Source organism: Coregonus clupeaformis, chromosome 1 (genome assembly GCF_020615455.1).
Source record: "Coregonus clupeaformis isolate EN_2021a chromosome 1, ASM2061545v1, whole genome shotgun sequence".
NCBI classification, from domain to species: Eukaryota; Metazoa; Chordata; class Actinopteri; order Salmoniformes; family Salmonidae; genus Coregonus; species Coregonus clupeaformis.
The window spans coordinates 18238041-18254040 of record NC_059192.1 but is presented as its reverse complement, the minus strand read 5'-3'; the positions used below and the strand labels follow the sequence as shown (position 1 = coordinate 18254040).

The 16000-nt window shown below is 42.7% G+C and overlaps 1 protein-coding gene across 1 annotated transcript; it reads left to right on the top strand.

The window, feature by feature from the left end:
- Nucleotides 1-916: 916 nt before the first annotated feature.
- LOC121538581 (ubiquitin domain-containing protein 1) lies at nucleotides 917-8896 on the top strand. The gene is made up of 4 exons (XM_041846765.2): nucleotides 917-1010; nucleotides 1545-1686; nucleotides 7846-8073; nucleotides 8337-8896. The coding sequence occupies exons 2-4, from the start codon at nucleotides 1599-1601 to the stop codon at nucleotides 8717-8719; spliced, it is 699 nt and encodes a 232-aa protein (XP_041702699.1). The 5' UTR covers nucleotides 917-1010; nucleotides 1545-1598; the 3' UTR covers nucleotides 8720-8896.
- The last annotated feature ends 7104 nt before the right edge of the window (nucleotides 8897-16000 follow it).

Here is a 16000-nt window from a genome sequence, read left to right as displayed (position 1 = left end):
AGGACACAACGGAGTTGTCAACCGTGATGGCGAGATCATGGAACGGGCAGTCCTTCCCCGGGAGGAAGAGCAGCTCCGTCTTGCCAAGGTTCAGCTTGAGGTGGTGATCCGTCATCCACACTGATATGTCTGCCAGACATGCAGAGATGCGATTCGCCACCTGGTTATCAGAAGGGGGAAAGGAGAAGATTAGTTGTGTGTCGTCTGCGTAGCAATGATGGGAGAGGCCATGTGAGGATATGACAGAGCCAAGTGACTTGGTGTATAGCGAGAATAGGAGAGGGCCTAGAACTGAGCCCTGGGGGACACCAGTGGTGAGAGCACGTGCTTCTCGCCATGCCACTTGGTAGGAGCGACCGGTCAGGTAGGACGCAATCCAAGAGTGAGCCGCACCGGAGATGCCCAGCTCGGAGAGGGTGGAGAGGAGGATCTGATGGTTCACATGGTCTGGAGAAGAGAGGAGGGGATAGGGTCAAGCGGGTAGGTTGTTGGGCGGCCGGCCGTCACAAATCGCAAGATTTTATCTGGAGAGAGAGGGGAGAAAGAAGTCAAAGCATAGGGTAGGGCAGTGTGAGCAGGACCAGCAGTGTCATTTGACTTAACAAACGGGGATCGGATGTCGTCAACCTTCTTTTCAAAATGGTTGATGCAGTCATCCACAGAGAGGGGGAATTAAGCAGGGAGGAGAAGGTGGCAAAGAGCTTCCTAGGGTTAGAGGCAGATGCTTGGAACATTAGTTCAAAGGATGCTCCCCACCCATTTTCTTTATTTTAAAAAATATATTGTATTCATTTTTTAATTTTGGTTTATTTTGTAATTAGTATTTTTTACTTCTTCTTTGTATTAAACAAATATATATCATTATGCTCCCCACCCCTGAAGGAAATCGTGACGTCCCATAATCTGACACCCCTTGCTTTGAGCACGCGCAGTCGTAAAAAGTTACTGTTGCTACCCGCACCAGGAAGGGAAGGGGGATTTAAAAACCTGGCTGAGAAAAAATGAGAAAGGTTTGAAATTGCCCACGGTGTTAAACGGAGAATCATATCAACAATCATTTATTGTTTAAAATCCAAGCTATCTGTTTAGAATACTTATGTGGTCGTGAGTGCGTGAAAGTTTGTTTACTAATGTTAGCTAGCTAGTTAGGGCTGTCTCGCGAAACGACGGCTGGCAGTGTGCGAGCTATCAAGCCAGCGATCTAATGTGAGCTTGCTAACAAGTTGCTTAGCAAATTGTTGGCTACGAAGCTATCTAGTTGGCACACTAACTTGTCTATGTAAAATTTATAGAGGGCAGTCTAGATATAATGCAATCCATTATTGTTGACATTTATCCAGTGTGAACTTGCTAGCCAGTCAGCACGTGACTACTTATTTTGGAACGTTGGATCGCATCAAACAATAATAAAGCAGAAATAGCTAGCTAGCGCTTCCGTGCTTACAATGTAGTTGTGCGACCAGTGTTCACATTACATCTACCGTTAACCTAGCGAGTTAAGTTTGTACAGCGGATCTAGCTATATCTATTTGTTTCGGAACTAGGATGCGGTTGGCTAATAATGGGGCCCCGACATAGTTAGCCAACTGATAATAATCATGGGAGGATGTGTTGGGAGAGAACGTGAGGACACACAGGGCCACGGTTCATCCAGGAGCGGTGGAAGGGCACACCGAAAACGTGGAGGTAAGTAATGTTAATTTGGTTGTCTGAGTGCATCGAATAGAAACCTAGTTCAACACATTACATGGTAAATGTTTACCATGTAGTAATGACATGGGTAGCTATGGCACTACAACGTACTAACCCCCAGTGAAATATGGATTTCCTCCTTAGGTTCTCATTCTAACACGGGTACCCAATCTGGACTGTGCCCAAATAACTGTAGGATAAATTTGTAATTTCCCCTCCCCCATCTTGCAGGACACATGGACACGACATGAGTTACTTCCTGTTACCTCTCTACCAGTACAGAAACAAGTATGAAAAATGTATGCACTCACTACTGTAAATCGCTCTGGATAAGAGCGTCTGCTAAATTACTAAAATGTAAAATGTACCAACGATGGCTGTATAAATAGCTACCAACGCAACTAGGCTAAACCTCATTTGATCAGGGAAAACAACATTGGTTATTGAGTGTCAATAATACATCATGGTAGTTCAGTTTGACTCTCTTTACCAACAACTTTATCTTGATTTTTCATGTGCAAGTCCATTACCTTGCTGAGATCAAATATAATTTTCTGCAGAAGAAAAATAGTGACAGACTGCCATGTTTCACCTGTTATAGTTTGTTGCCATTTTAAGTGACTGATGGAATGTAGATTGCTGCTAAAGCACTTTGCATAGAGACTGAAGCTACAGGCTCCAAATAGCTTAGGTCTAATTAAACATAAATTGGAAACTTCCAAGGGACACGGAAAGCAGTAAGATCCCTCTGCACATAGGACCTATCAACACCTTGGCCTAATTTAGAAAATGCAGTCTTACACTGGAGTTTCTAAACCCAGAGGCGCAACATCGCGAGACTTCCGGGAAAGCTTGCAAAACAGACCAAACAAACCAGCCCGGAGTTTGAGAAGTCAATGAGGGAAGTGAAAAATTATTCCTTAGATTTGAGCCAATGTCTTAAGTAGTTGAACATGTTATTACTCCAACCTCATGAAAGTGACAAACATTTTCGTCCAAAACAACTTTATATCGAAGGAGTGCCTTTGATTTGACAGCCTGCAGATAAATCACAGACAGTGTCACCAGCAAAGCACCTCCACACCATAACACCACCTCCTCCATGCTTTACAGTGTGAAATAAACATGCAGAGATCATCCGTTCACCCACACCGCGTCTCACAAAGCCACGGCGGTTGGAACGAAAAATCTTCAATTTGGACTCCAGACCAAAGGACAACTTTCCACCGGTCTAATGTCCATAGCTCGTGTTTCTTGGCCCAAGCAAGTCTCTTGTTCTTATTGGTGTCCTTTAGTAGTGGTTTCTTTGCAGCAATTCGACCATGAAGGCCTGATTCACACAGTCTCCTCTGAACAGTTGATGGTGAGATGTGTCTGTTACTTGAACTCTGTGAAGCATTTATTTGTGCTGCAATTTCTGAGGCTGGTAACTCTAATGAACTTATCCTCTGCAGCAGAGGTAACTCTGGGTCTTCCATTCCTGTGGCGGTCCTCATGACAGACTGTCGTTTCTCTTTTCTTATTTGAGCTGTTCTTGCCATAATATGGACTTGGTCTTTTACCAAATAGGGCTATCTTCTGTATACCTTGTCACAACACAACTGATTGTCACAACACAACTGATTGTCTCAAACGCATTAAGAAGGAAAGAAATTCCACAAATTAACTTTTAAGAAGGCACACCTGTTAATTGAAATCCATTCCAGGTGACTACCTCATGAAGCTGGTTGAGAGAATGCCAAGCGTGTGCAAAGCTGTCATCAAGGCAAAGGGTGGCTATTTGAAAAATCTCAAATATATTTTGATTTGTTTAACACTTTTTTGGTTACTACATGATTCCATATGTTATGTTATTTCATAGTTTTAATGTCTTCACTATTATTCTACAATGCAAAAATAAAGAAAAACCCTTGAGTGAGTAGGTGTGTCCAAACTTTTGACTGGAAGTGTATATTTATAAAAGTCACCTTGTCCATCACGCCAGTGTAAGCCTACACGAAACTCAAACCTTATTTTAAGTGTTTCTGAAATTCCCTATGGGAAAAATGAAGGGTGGAAAAACGATTTGAACCATTTTCCTGTTTGACCACTAGGTTTTATGGGTATTATGACACCTCCACTGTGGGGCTCTATATACTTTGTATCTCCCAAGTGTTTCCTTTTATTTTGGCAGTTACCTGTACATTGTCTTGCACCGGGGTTATTTTGAGAACGTTCTGTCTGTTGATAGGAAACCATGAGCTTGTTCCACATCAAAGTTGTCTAGCAACCGAGACTGGGGCTAAGCCTAGTTGATAGCTGTTTTCAAACATAGCTTTTTGGATCTTCCATGGAGGTTTGGCAGGCGAGGCCGAGTTTTATCTTTAGCAGCAGAATGTCGAGGAGGACTGTGTTTTGGAAAAGGCGATAAGATTGTCAATTACAGGGGTGACTGTATGTGTTCACAGTGAATTGGTGCTGAGCCAAGCCTAGTTTTGACTTTCATAGAATTCATTCCTACATGGCTGTTCTGAACTGTCTGTGAAAGGGATACTTCCTAGTCTTGCGGATATGCTTTTCACTTCCAATGTTGGTTCAGGGCTGAAATTGGCCTACTTCAACATTGACATTGTAGGGGTGAAAGCAGGCCGTAGGCCTCTAGGATCAGATCCGCCCTATATTTAGTATTATCGGGGGAGGTGAGATGCTATGACGTAAGATTGTAACCTATTATTTTGAACCCAAGTCCCAAGATTATACTTTTTAACAGCCACATACACTTGTGATGTAGCAGTGGGCTGTATCTTCATGTCCTGAAACAATACATAATGTGATCTGCGATGCAGTCATGTCTGTAAAATGCATTTCACCAACACCCCAGTATGGCATTATCTGCCCCTTCCTAACCTCAACAAGCCCCACATGAGGAGCACACCCTGCTATTGCATCATGTCTTTGGAATGCTTCTCTAATGCTGTGGCAACATGGATTCACGATGGGTGGAGATGCTCCATGGCCCAGTGCTGCAATATCTGCACACCTGGAAATAGGCCTGCATGTTTCCAAACAATTTGCTAGATTGTGTTGCCAAATCTGATGTTGAAAAGTTAGCTGGTATTCAAGACAACACATTAGACCTAGCCTACTCATCTCTATTTGCACATAATCTCTTGCACATCTAGCATTCCAGTGTTAATACTAATTGTAATTATTTTGCACTATAGCCTATTTATTGCCTTACCTCCATAACTTGCTACATTTGCACACACTGTATATATATTTTCTGTTGTATTTTTTTTTACTTTATGTTTTTTTTACCCCATATGTAACTCTGTGTTGTTGTTTTTATTGCACTGCTTTGCTTTATCTTGGCCAGGTCGCAGTTGTAAATGAGAACTTGTTCTCAACTGGCTTACCTGGTTAAATAAAGGTGAAAAATAAAATAAAAATAAATTCTATTTTTTCCAGAGGCCTAGTCTAGGGTATATGATGACTGCAAAGTCTACAAGTCCTTTTTCCCAAGACTTAGTCTGTATGTTGAGTTGAACATACAGTATATGATGTCCCTTACAACAGCGTTTCCCAAACTCGGTCCTGGGGCCTCCCCTGGGTGCACGTTTAGGTTTTTGCCCTAGGACTACACAACTGATTCAAATAACCAACTCATCATCAAGCTTGGATTATTTGAATCAGCTGTGTAGTGCTAGGGACGGAACCCAAACAGGCCCCAGGACCGAGTTTGGGAAACCCTGCCTTACGACATCACATAGCTGTGTTTTGGTCTTGTGTGCTGCCCAATCCAACAGCTCGTAGACTAGTCCACCACTCTGCCTGAGTGCCAGTATGAAGATCATTACACTGCACTCCCTGTAAATCCTACACTGTGTGTCCTACCCGACTACACCTCGTAAGCTACCTGCACTATAAATAATTAGTTTGGAGATACTTTTTTAGATACTTGGCAACTGTCTTTGTTGCCCCTCCTTGCTGCCCTTGGTTAGCCTAGTTGTCAATGAAGGCCAGCGAGACCTCTGATCATGTTAGGACAACAATCGCCGCCTCAGCAGACTCTTCTTCTTTGACCATTCAAACGCTCACTCGTTTGCTAGCTAACTGGGCCCGTTTAGAACTTCTCCAGACGGGCAGGCCCAAACACTCCATAAATGTCTCGTGAACTGTTGTATGCGTGCTAGTGAAACGTTTGGAGATGGGAACGCCCATCACACACTGTGTGTACCCAGTGCAACAGAGATTGCCAAACACTCACTCTCTACACTATCCGGACCGTGTATGGCACGGGAGGGGGAATTTTATTGTCCAAACAACTCCCCCCTGCTCAGAATGCCTCCTTTGCTCTGTCATGCAAATGTGCAGAGCCTAGATTGGTCTTGTTTATGTTGTGTGGCTCACCTGGCTGCCTTGATTCTGGCAGAGCGGGGAGGACTTTGGTCATGATGAGGAGGAATGGTTATAGCTGGGTGTACTAGTCCTCATGGAATACCAAACACTGCAAAGGCATGCTGTGGCATAGCCAGAGCAACGTAACGTCTATCAGTTTCCTGAGTATCTCTGTAGGGCTGTTTTTTAAGGGCTCTAGTCTTCTCAGTGTCTGGTACACCTATCTTATATGCTATTATGACCTTATTGAACGTATGCAATAGACTATCCTATTATAGTGTCATCATGATATTCCAGGCGTTGACAGACGCCACAACATTGTTGCACTAGCTTCGTACATGGTTATGACTGTGTCATGATGAAGCCCCCCCCCCACATTGTCTAAGCCCCCTCAAACATTCTTTAAAGGGTGTTATTCACCCTGCTTCGGAAATCATAGGATCGTTTTTGTAGAAATGTCAATGGCTGCTGGTAAGTCTCATTAGGTAATGGGTTATCTACTATCTAGTCTATTCTACTTGAACATTTCCATTTGAGTAATTTAGCAGACACTCTCATACAGAGCGAGGTGAGACGTATCGAGTACATTTAGGGGTGGGAGGGCCAAGAGGTGGTGGAACGGGTTTGAGCATAGCCTTGAGGTAAGTCGGGGCAGTTCCCCTTGCTTCTCCGTAGGCAAGCACCAGAGTCTTCAAGATGATGCGAGCTTCAACTGGAAGCCAGTGGAGTGTGCGGAGGAGCGGGGTGACATGGGAGAATTTCGGAAGGTTGAAAACCAGGCGGCTGCTGCGTTATGGATAAGCTGCAGGGGTTTGAGGGCACAAGTGGGGAGCCCAGCCAACAGAGTTGCAGTAGTCTAGACGGGAGATGGGATTAGGACATGTGCAGCTTACTGTGTGAGAAAGTCATACTCTACAGATGTTGTAGATCATGAACCTGCAGGCACAAGTCACTGCTTTGTCGTTTGCAGAGAACGACAGGATGTTATCCAGGGTCAGGCCAAAGTTCTTTGCACTCTGGGAGGGGGACACCATGAAGTTGTCAACCATGATGGCGAGGTCTTGGAGCGGGCAGGCCTTTCCCGGGAGGAAGAGCAGCTCCGTTTTGTTGAGCTTGAGGTGGTGGGCTGACATCCAAGCTGAGATGTCTGCCAGGTATGCAGAGATGCGTGTTGCCACCTGGGTGTCAGAAGGGAGGGAAGGAGAGTAGTTGAGTGTCATCCGCATAGCAATGATAGGAGAGCGAGACCATGTGAGGATATGACAGAGCCGAGTGACTTGGAATAGAAATCGCTTTGCGGTCAACAGTTAGTTGGAGAAAGGCAATGTACCTGGATTGCAGCCTTAACAGAAGGGATGATGTGGGAGGGACTCCCCTTGCCCTATCATGTCTTCCAGAACCATCAACAGGCCAGACCTATGCAGCAGACATTCCCTATCATGTGCTAGATTATATATACCCAGATAATCCCCATACCCAGAAAATAACCTAGACTTAACATGTTTATCATGTGGATGCCCTTGCCTTGGACATGCCTAGGATCTAACTTTGGGAGGTGTTGAAAACAATTATGTATAACTTAACTATATTGTGTAACAAATAGGCTAGAATGGGTATCTGGCACTATGACATTAGCCCTTAGTGTAACCATATGGGTTTTTAGATGGCTGTAACCCAGTATATATTGCTGTGTAGCAGTATTCTGGCACATAGTCTGTAGGTTGATATTAGAAAAGCCTTCTAACAATGTCATTTTTGTTGTGTCCCTCCCTGCAGGTCGCAATGAGCCCCTAAAGAAGGACAAGCCCAAGTGGAAGAGTGACTACCCCATGACCGAGGGCCAGCTCCGCAGTAAGAGGGATGAGTTCTGGGACACGGCCCCAGCCTTTGAGGGCCGCAAGGAGATCTGGGACGCTCTGAAGGCGGCCACCGTTGCCCTGGAATGCAACGACCACGAGCTGGCCCAGGCCATAGTGGACGGAGCCAGCATCACACTGCCCCATGGTGAGGCACACACACACACACGATATGGGGAAGCTATGGTAACCTGGGGGCACATTTGGAATCTGAATAGACTTGAACTGTCGGCACATTTGGAACAAGGGTAATATTACACCATTATGTTTTTGCACAACTATTGACCTGATTATGAAATCTGATTGATGTTTCTCTGATTCATGCCTGAGTCAAGACCACTCCCTGAGCAGTTGTGAAATAAAACCCATTTAGCAACAGAACATGTTTTTTCCTCTGTGTGTGTTTTCCAGGCTCCCTGACGGAGTGTTATGATGAGCTGGGTAGCCGCTACCAGCTGCCCGTCTACTGCCTGGCCCCTCCGGTCAACCTGATCTCCGAGCGCAGCGACGAGGACCCCAGCGACAGCCCCGAGCCCACCGCCGCCCCCAAGAAGGAGTTCCAGCTCAAGGTGCGCCTCTCCACGGGCAAGGACCTGCGCCTCAGCGCCAGCATGGCCGACTCCATCGGGCAGCTGAAGAAGCAGCTTCAAGCCCAGGAGGACATCGACACGGCCCACCAGCGCTGGTTCTTCTCGGGCAAGCTGCTCACGGACAAGACCCGCCTGCAGGACACTAAGATCCAGAAGGACTTTGTCATCCAGGTCATAGTCAACCCGCAGGCCCCCATTAACTAGGTCCCAGATGAGAGGAGGAACGATGGAGGAACCCTGGAGAATAGTTTTACCGCTGATCTGTAAAACGGAGAGGTGATTTGGGGAATTATAGCTAAGAGATGAACAACAGAAGGGAGAGACTCTGAAGTGCTGCTTTTCAATGTTTTCATTGTTTACCATTAAAGAGTGTGGCTCTTTTCAGTGTGTCAGTTCTCTGTAGGACGGACGGTTGGTCAGTCGATTGATTGATTCAGACGTTTCAGACCAGACCACTCACTCTAAGAAGGGTGTTCTCTGTGTCACTCACCACACTAACTTTGAAGTAAATCACAGCAGAATTGACCCCCAGATGTGAGACTGCAGGTGTGCACCGCACCGCACGGCACGTGCAAGGTGTCTGCACGAACATTAACCAAGTGCCAATAGAATTCGCAGTCTTTTACATTGTTTGTAAAGCACATCTTTTTCTGTCCCCTGGTCTCTACTCTGGTACTCTGCCATGGAGACTTCCCATGATCCTCCCTCAAGTGATATACAAAACTATTATTTTCATTCTTTTTTGAGTTAATCTCAAACAAAGCTTTTTTGCACACTTGATTTGTACTTGCGTGGTAGTTTGTGTGCCTTCAAGGAAGCAAACAAAACAGAATCATTAGGGGGGGAAGACGCTATTTTTACTGCTAAAGCCTTCTGTCTCTAGATTCAGGAATAATAATTAAATAGATCTATACAAATCCTAAATATACTGCTGCATTTTTCGATCATCTGTCTCTATCAGTTGTTGAATTTCAAATTGAATTTCAAATTTACTGCTGGTGTTTTCATGGATGTTAGCCACATGTTGTACCTAGTGGTTGTATGCACCCCCACACTTCCACTGTTAATGTACTGTAGAGTGACTATGATTAAAGAGCCTAGCCCTTGTATGCTGTGCCACATTACAATCCTGAGGTGAAATGTGAAGCTCAAGCTAACCGTTTCAGAGCTACAGTGAAGATGATAGGAGAATGTCTCTCTGTTTTAATATATAGTCATGGAGGAGGAGCAGTGGTTTTCTGGTTGTCTTGGAGCGCCTCACTGCCCCTGAGGTGCTCCTTTAACCTTCACGTCTGTCCTTTGCTTTTCCATCTTTCTCTAGGCGCTTGCGCTTCTTTTTTGGCCTCATCAAAAGAACATGGAAACAAGATACTCGGTGGTGAATGGTTAAGCTGGAGATGGGAAGACTTGTTACCAGTCTGTTGTCATCATAGTTATGCTATCATTTAAAGGGATACTTGGGGATTTTGGTAATGAGGTCCTTTATCTACTTCCCCAGTGTCAGATGAACTCGTGGATACTATTTTTATGTCTCTGTGACCAGTATGAAGGAAGTTAAAGGTAGTTTCACAAGCCAATGCTAACTAGTGTTAGCGCAATGACTGGAAGTCTGGGTATCTTCTAGCATGCTATGCCCTTTAATGATTTTAGGTTTGTTGTCTGAATAGGTATCATTTGAACTTTATCCAACTTTAGCTCAAACAGTTGATTTATGACTGCTGGGAATATATTTGTTAACCTTTATGCAAACTTGAATAAGTATATCTCTCAACTTACAATGGATGTGCAATACAAAATAGACCTCGTACCTTTTTGATTCTCCCCATATTTCATATATACAGTAGCATTAGCTATGACTATGTAAAGGTTCTCAGAAATGCAGAACATAGGAGCTTGCTATGTTCAGATTGCTTTGTCATTGTACAATAGACCTTTGACCTTGTTCAGAGTTTCATATTGCCTTCGTCTCTGTTTGAAATGTGGTCCCATCTATAAAAGCATTCAAATGGCCACTTCTTTATTTTAATGGGATGTCCTCACTATAACAATCATGTACCTTGCGTGAATTGGCTTGGCCCTTGTCCCCCCACTTTGTGTGAAGGTTAGCACATCCATTTGGACTCAGAAAAATACCAAACTTTGCAATAGAGCCTCTTTTTACAATCTCCCACCTCTTCTGTGTAAAACAGCAGAGACCCATGTTCTGTTAGCTGGGTTGCTACATCTTGTCTCAATCCCTCCTCGCAGAATGTGGCTGAAATGTTGGCTTCATCTATGGTAATTTAGTGCTATGAGAGGTAACAAGATACGTCGGTCTATCATCAATGTACAATCCCTACATGAGAGCACAAAAATAGAAACCTCAATGTAATCTATGTGAGGGAGCTGCACGATGTTGCCAGTAAGGACAAACCTGATACCACAGAGCAATGACATCACACAAGGGCTGTAGTGAGAGAGAAAGAGAGAGAGAGACCTCTGCTGTTCCTTCAGTTTTCTGAGGCCTGTGAACCTCCCATCACTGTCTAGGAATGTTCCCTTATACAGACAATTAATCAGACACTTTCTGTTTTAGTAAGAATGTACAAGGATGTTTTGTATGCATGATACGTGTTTGATCATATGGGGGTCAGGTCAGGAGTTTCATTTGTATGTTTTCTGTAATGTTCATCCGTCATATATTAGTCATGGTACACAGGTGGACTCATTCATACAGTGGACTAAAGCTGGTAATATGGCCATGGACATTTATTTTAGTTATTTAGTGGATTACTAAAGGACACAATGTAGACTGCTTTATTTTCCTCCCGAACCTCAGATACCAATAAGCCATTGCATTTTAATCAAGCATTTTCACCGGGGTGGATCAAGAGGCCTTGCTCAAAGCAGAAACATGCAAATTGTGTTTTTGATGACGTCCACAAGGATATAGATGTGTAAAGATATGTATATTTAGTTATTTTGAAAAATATAAGTGATTATTATATATGAGATTTCTGATAATTAAATATGCTTACAACAACTTATTTTACAAGTGACGTGTACATTTATAAACTGATTTCATTTTCAACCTTGTTTTTAACTGTCACAAAAATACAATTATTGTAAAAGGAAATCTCTCTTCATTTTATCCTGTAGCTAAATCTGTATGTGGTCTTGGACCGGAATATCCTAACTAGCCTCTGTAAATGAATAACAACCAAAGTGAATTTTGTTATTAGTTTAAATGTTTGTTCTCTTGTTCCTTTTGGTGAGTTCAATACTTATTAACTTTCCTGGACTCGCCCCACACAGTACAAGTTCAGGTAATTGATTTAGATCACACTGCCATCTTGTGGATATACAGTATAATTTAGTGTATTGATTATTGACTCAGTGACATTCTCTTGTGGCGCACTAAAGAAGCATGTTCAGGACGAGGGGATGACTGAAAAACACATGGAGACATGACACTGAAACAGAGCACAGAAAGATTGGCTACTCTTGGAATATAATGCAGAAGACTGGAGAGAATTAAGTTAAGTACTATGTAGAGTCGTCGATGATGGCATATGCTCCTCATGGGTCGACTAAGCAATCTATTCTACTCCCACGAATTCAAGTATTTCCAGTCTTATTCTCAGATCCCCAGCATCCAGCTTTACTCCCCATCTGTAACAATACTGCGAGACCATGCTGTTATCCTAAAGACCATAGGTATGTCTTTGCTGAAAGCCATATAAGGCTCTGATTTCCCTGACCTCTGTGTTGCAGAGTTTACAAAACCCCTGGATTACCTCTAAGAATGTTATTTTAATATGCTCTTCTCTTACATTATGTCAGTCATTTATTTCTGTTCTGTCCCAGAACGGGAACACTTACAGTACCAGTCAAAGGTTTGGACACTACTCATTCCAGGGTTTTCTTTATTTTTTCCTATTTTCTACATTGTAGAATAAAAGTGAAGACATCAAAACTATGAAATAACACATATGGAATCATGTAGTAACCAAAATAGTGTTAAACAAATCAAAATATATTTTATATTTGAGATTCTTCAAACAGCCACCCTTTGCCTTGATGACAGCTTTGCACACTCTTGGCATTCTCTCAACCAGCTTCACCTGGAATGCTTTTCCAACAGTCTTGAAGTAGTTCACACATACACTACCGTTCAAAAGTTTGGGGTCACTTAGAAATGTCCTTATGTTCGAAAGAAAAGCATTTTTTTTGTCCATTAAAAGAACATCAAATTCATCAGAAATACAGTGTAGACATTGTTAATGTTGTAAATGGCTATTGTAGCTGGAGAAGGCAGATTTTTAATGGAATATCTTCATAGGCGTACAGAGGCCCATTATCAGCAACCATCAGTCCTGTGTTTCAATGGCACGTTGCTAATCCAAGTTTATCATTTTAAAAGGATAATTGATCATTAGAAAACCCTTTTGCAATTATGTTTGCACAGCTGAAAACTGTTGTGCTGATTAAAGAACCAATAAAACGGGCCTTCTTGAGACTAGTTGAGTATCTGGAGCAACAGCAATTGTGGGTATGATTACAGGCTCAAAATGGCCAGAAACAAAGAACTTTCTTCTGAAACTTGTCAGTCTATTTTTGTTATGAGAAATGAAGGCAATTCCATGCGAGAAATTGCCAAGAAACTGAAGATCTCGTACAACGCTGTGTACTACTCCCTTCACAGAACAGCGCAAACTGGCTCTAACTAGAATAGAAAGAGGAGTGGGAGGCCCCGGTGCACAACTGAGCAAGAGGACAAATACATTAGAGTGTCTAGTTTGAGAAACAGACGCCTCACAGGTCCTCAACTGGCAGCTTCATTAAATAGTACCCGCAAAACCAGTCTCAACGTCAACAGTGAAGAGGCGACTCCGGGATATTGACCTTCTTGGCAGACTTGCAAAGAAAAAGCCATATCTCAGACTGCCCAGCTTAATCTTTTCTTTTTATTGGCCAGTCTGAGATATGGCTTTTTCTTTGCAACAGAAAGTTATTTGTTTCTGGCCATTTTGAGCCTGTAATCGAACCCACAATTGTTGATGCTCCAGATACTCAACTAGTCTCAAGAAGGCCAGTTTTATTGCTTCTTTAATCAACATAACAGTTTTCAGCTGTGCTAACATAATTGCAAAAGGGTTTTCTAATGATCAATTAGCCTTTTAAAATGATAAACTTGGATTAGCAAACACAACGTGCCATTGGAACACAGTACTGATGGTTGCTGATAATGGGCCTCTGTACGCCTATGTACAGTTGAAGTCGGAAGTTTACATATTTGGAGGATGACTATCAGGTTGGAGTCATTAAAACTTGTTTTTCAACCTCTCCACACATTTCTTGTTAACAAACTATAGTTTTGGCAAGTCGGTTAGGACATCTACTTTGTGCATGAAACAAGTAATTATTCCAACAATTGTTTACAGACAGATTATTTCACTGATAATTCACAGTATCACAATTCCAGTGGGTCAGAAGTTTACATACACTAAGTTGACTGTGCCTTTAAACAGCTTGGAAAATTCCATAAAATGATGTCATGGCTTTAGAAGCTTCTGATAGGCTAATTGACATAATTTGAGTCAATTGGAGGTGTACCTGTGGATGTATTTCAAGGCCTACCTTCAAACTCAGTGCCTCTTTGCTTGACATCATGGGAAAATCAAAAGAAATCAGCCAATACCTCAGAAAAAACATTGTAGACCTCCACAAGTCTGGTTCATCCTTGGGAAGCAATTTCCAAATGCCTGAAGATACCACGTTCATCTGTACAAACAATAGTACGCAAGTATAAACACCATGGGACCACGCAGCCGTCATACCGCTCAGGAAGGAGACGCGTTCTGTCTCCTAGAGATGAACGTACTTTGGTGCGAAAAGTGCAAATCAATTCCAGACAAAAGCAAAGGAAGATGCTGGAGGAAACAGGTACAAAAGTATCTATATCCACAGTAAAACGAGTCCTATATCGACATAACCTGAAAGGCCGCTCAGCAAGGAAGAAGCCACTGCTCCAAAACCGCCATAAAAAAGCCAGACTACGGTTTGCAACTGCACATGGGGACAAAGATCGTACTTTTTGGAGAAATGTCCGCTGGTCTGATGAAACAAAAATAGAACCGTTTGGCCATAATGACCATCATTATGTTTGGAGGAAAAAGGGGGTCGCTTGCAAGCCGAAGAACACCATCCCAACCGTGAAGCACGGGGGTGGCAGCATCATGCTGTGGGGGTGCTTTGCTGCAGGAGGGACTGGTGCACTTCACAAAATAGATGGCATCATGAAGAAGGAAAATTATGTGGATATATTGAAGCAACATCTCAAGACATCAGTCAGGAAGTTAAAGCTTTGTCGCAAATGGGTCTTCCAAATGGACAATGACCCCAAGAATACTTCTAAAGTTGTGGCAAAATGGCTTAAGGACAACAAAGTCAAGGTATTGGAGTGGCCATCACAAAGCCCTTACCTCAATCCTATAGAACATTTGTGGGCAGAACTCAAAAAGCGTGTGCAAGCAAGGAGGCCTACAAACCTGACTCAGTTACACCAGCTCTGTCAGGAGGAATGGGCCAAAATTCACCCAACTTATTGTGGGAAGCTTGTGGAAGGCTACCCGAAACGTTTGACCCAAGTTAAACAATTTAAAGGCAATGCTACCAAATACTAATTGAGTGTATGTAAACTTCTGACCCACTGGGAATGCGATGAAATAAATAAAAGCAGAAATAAATCATTCTCTCTACTATTATTCTGACATTTCACATTCTTAAAATAAAGTGGTGATCCTAACTGACCTAAGACAGGGGCTGCAGTTTCTGAGGCTGGTAACTCTAATGAACTTGTCCTCTGCAGCAGAGGTAACTCTGGGTCTTCCATTCCTGTGGCGGTCCTCATGAGAGCAAGTTTCATCATAGCGCTTGATGGTTTTTGCGACTGCACAAGTTCTTGAAATGTTCCGTATTGACTGACCTTCATGTCTTAAAGTAATGATGGACTGTCGTTTCTCAATGCTTATTTGAGCTGTTCTTGCCATTATATGGACTTGGTCTTTTACCAAATAGGGCTATCTTCTGTATACCACCCTACCTTGTCAGAACACAACTGATTGGCTCAAACGCATCAAGAAGGAAAGAAATTCCACAAATTAACTTTTAAGAAGGCACACCTGTTAATTGAAATGCATTCCAGGTGACACCTCATGAAGCTGGTTGAGAGAATGCCAAGTTTGTGCAAAGCTGTCATCAAGGCAAAGGGTGGCTATTTGAAGAATCTTAAATATAAAATATATATTTTGATATGTTTAACACTTTTTTTGGTTACTTCATGATTCCATATGTGTTATTTCATAGTTTTGATGTCTTCACTATTATTCTACAATGTAAAAATAAAGAAAAACCCTTGAATGAGTAGGTGTGTCCAAACTTTTGACTGGTAGTGTATTTGGGATCATATCTTCAACAAATGGAACTTTAATGGGCCAAAAAGAG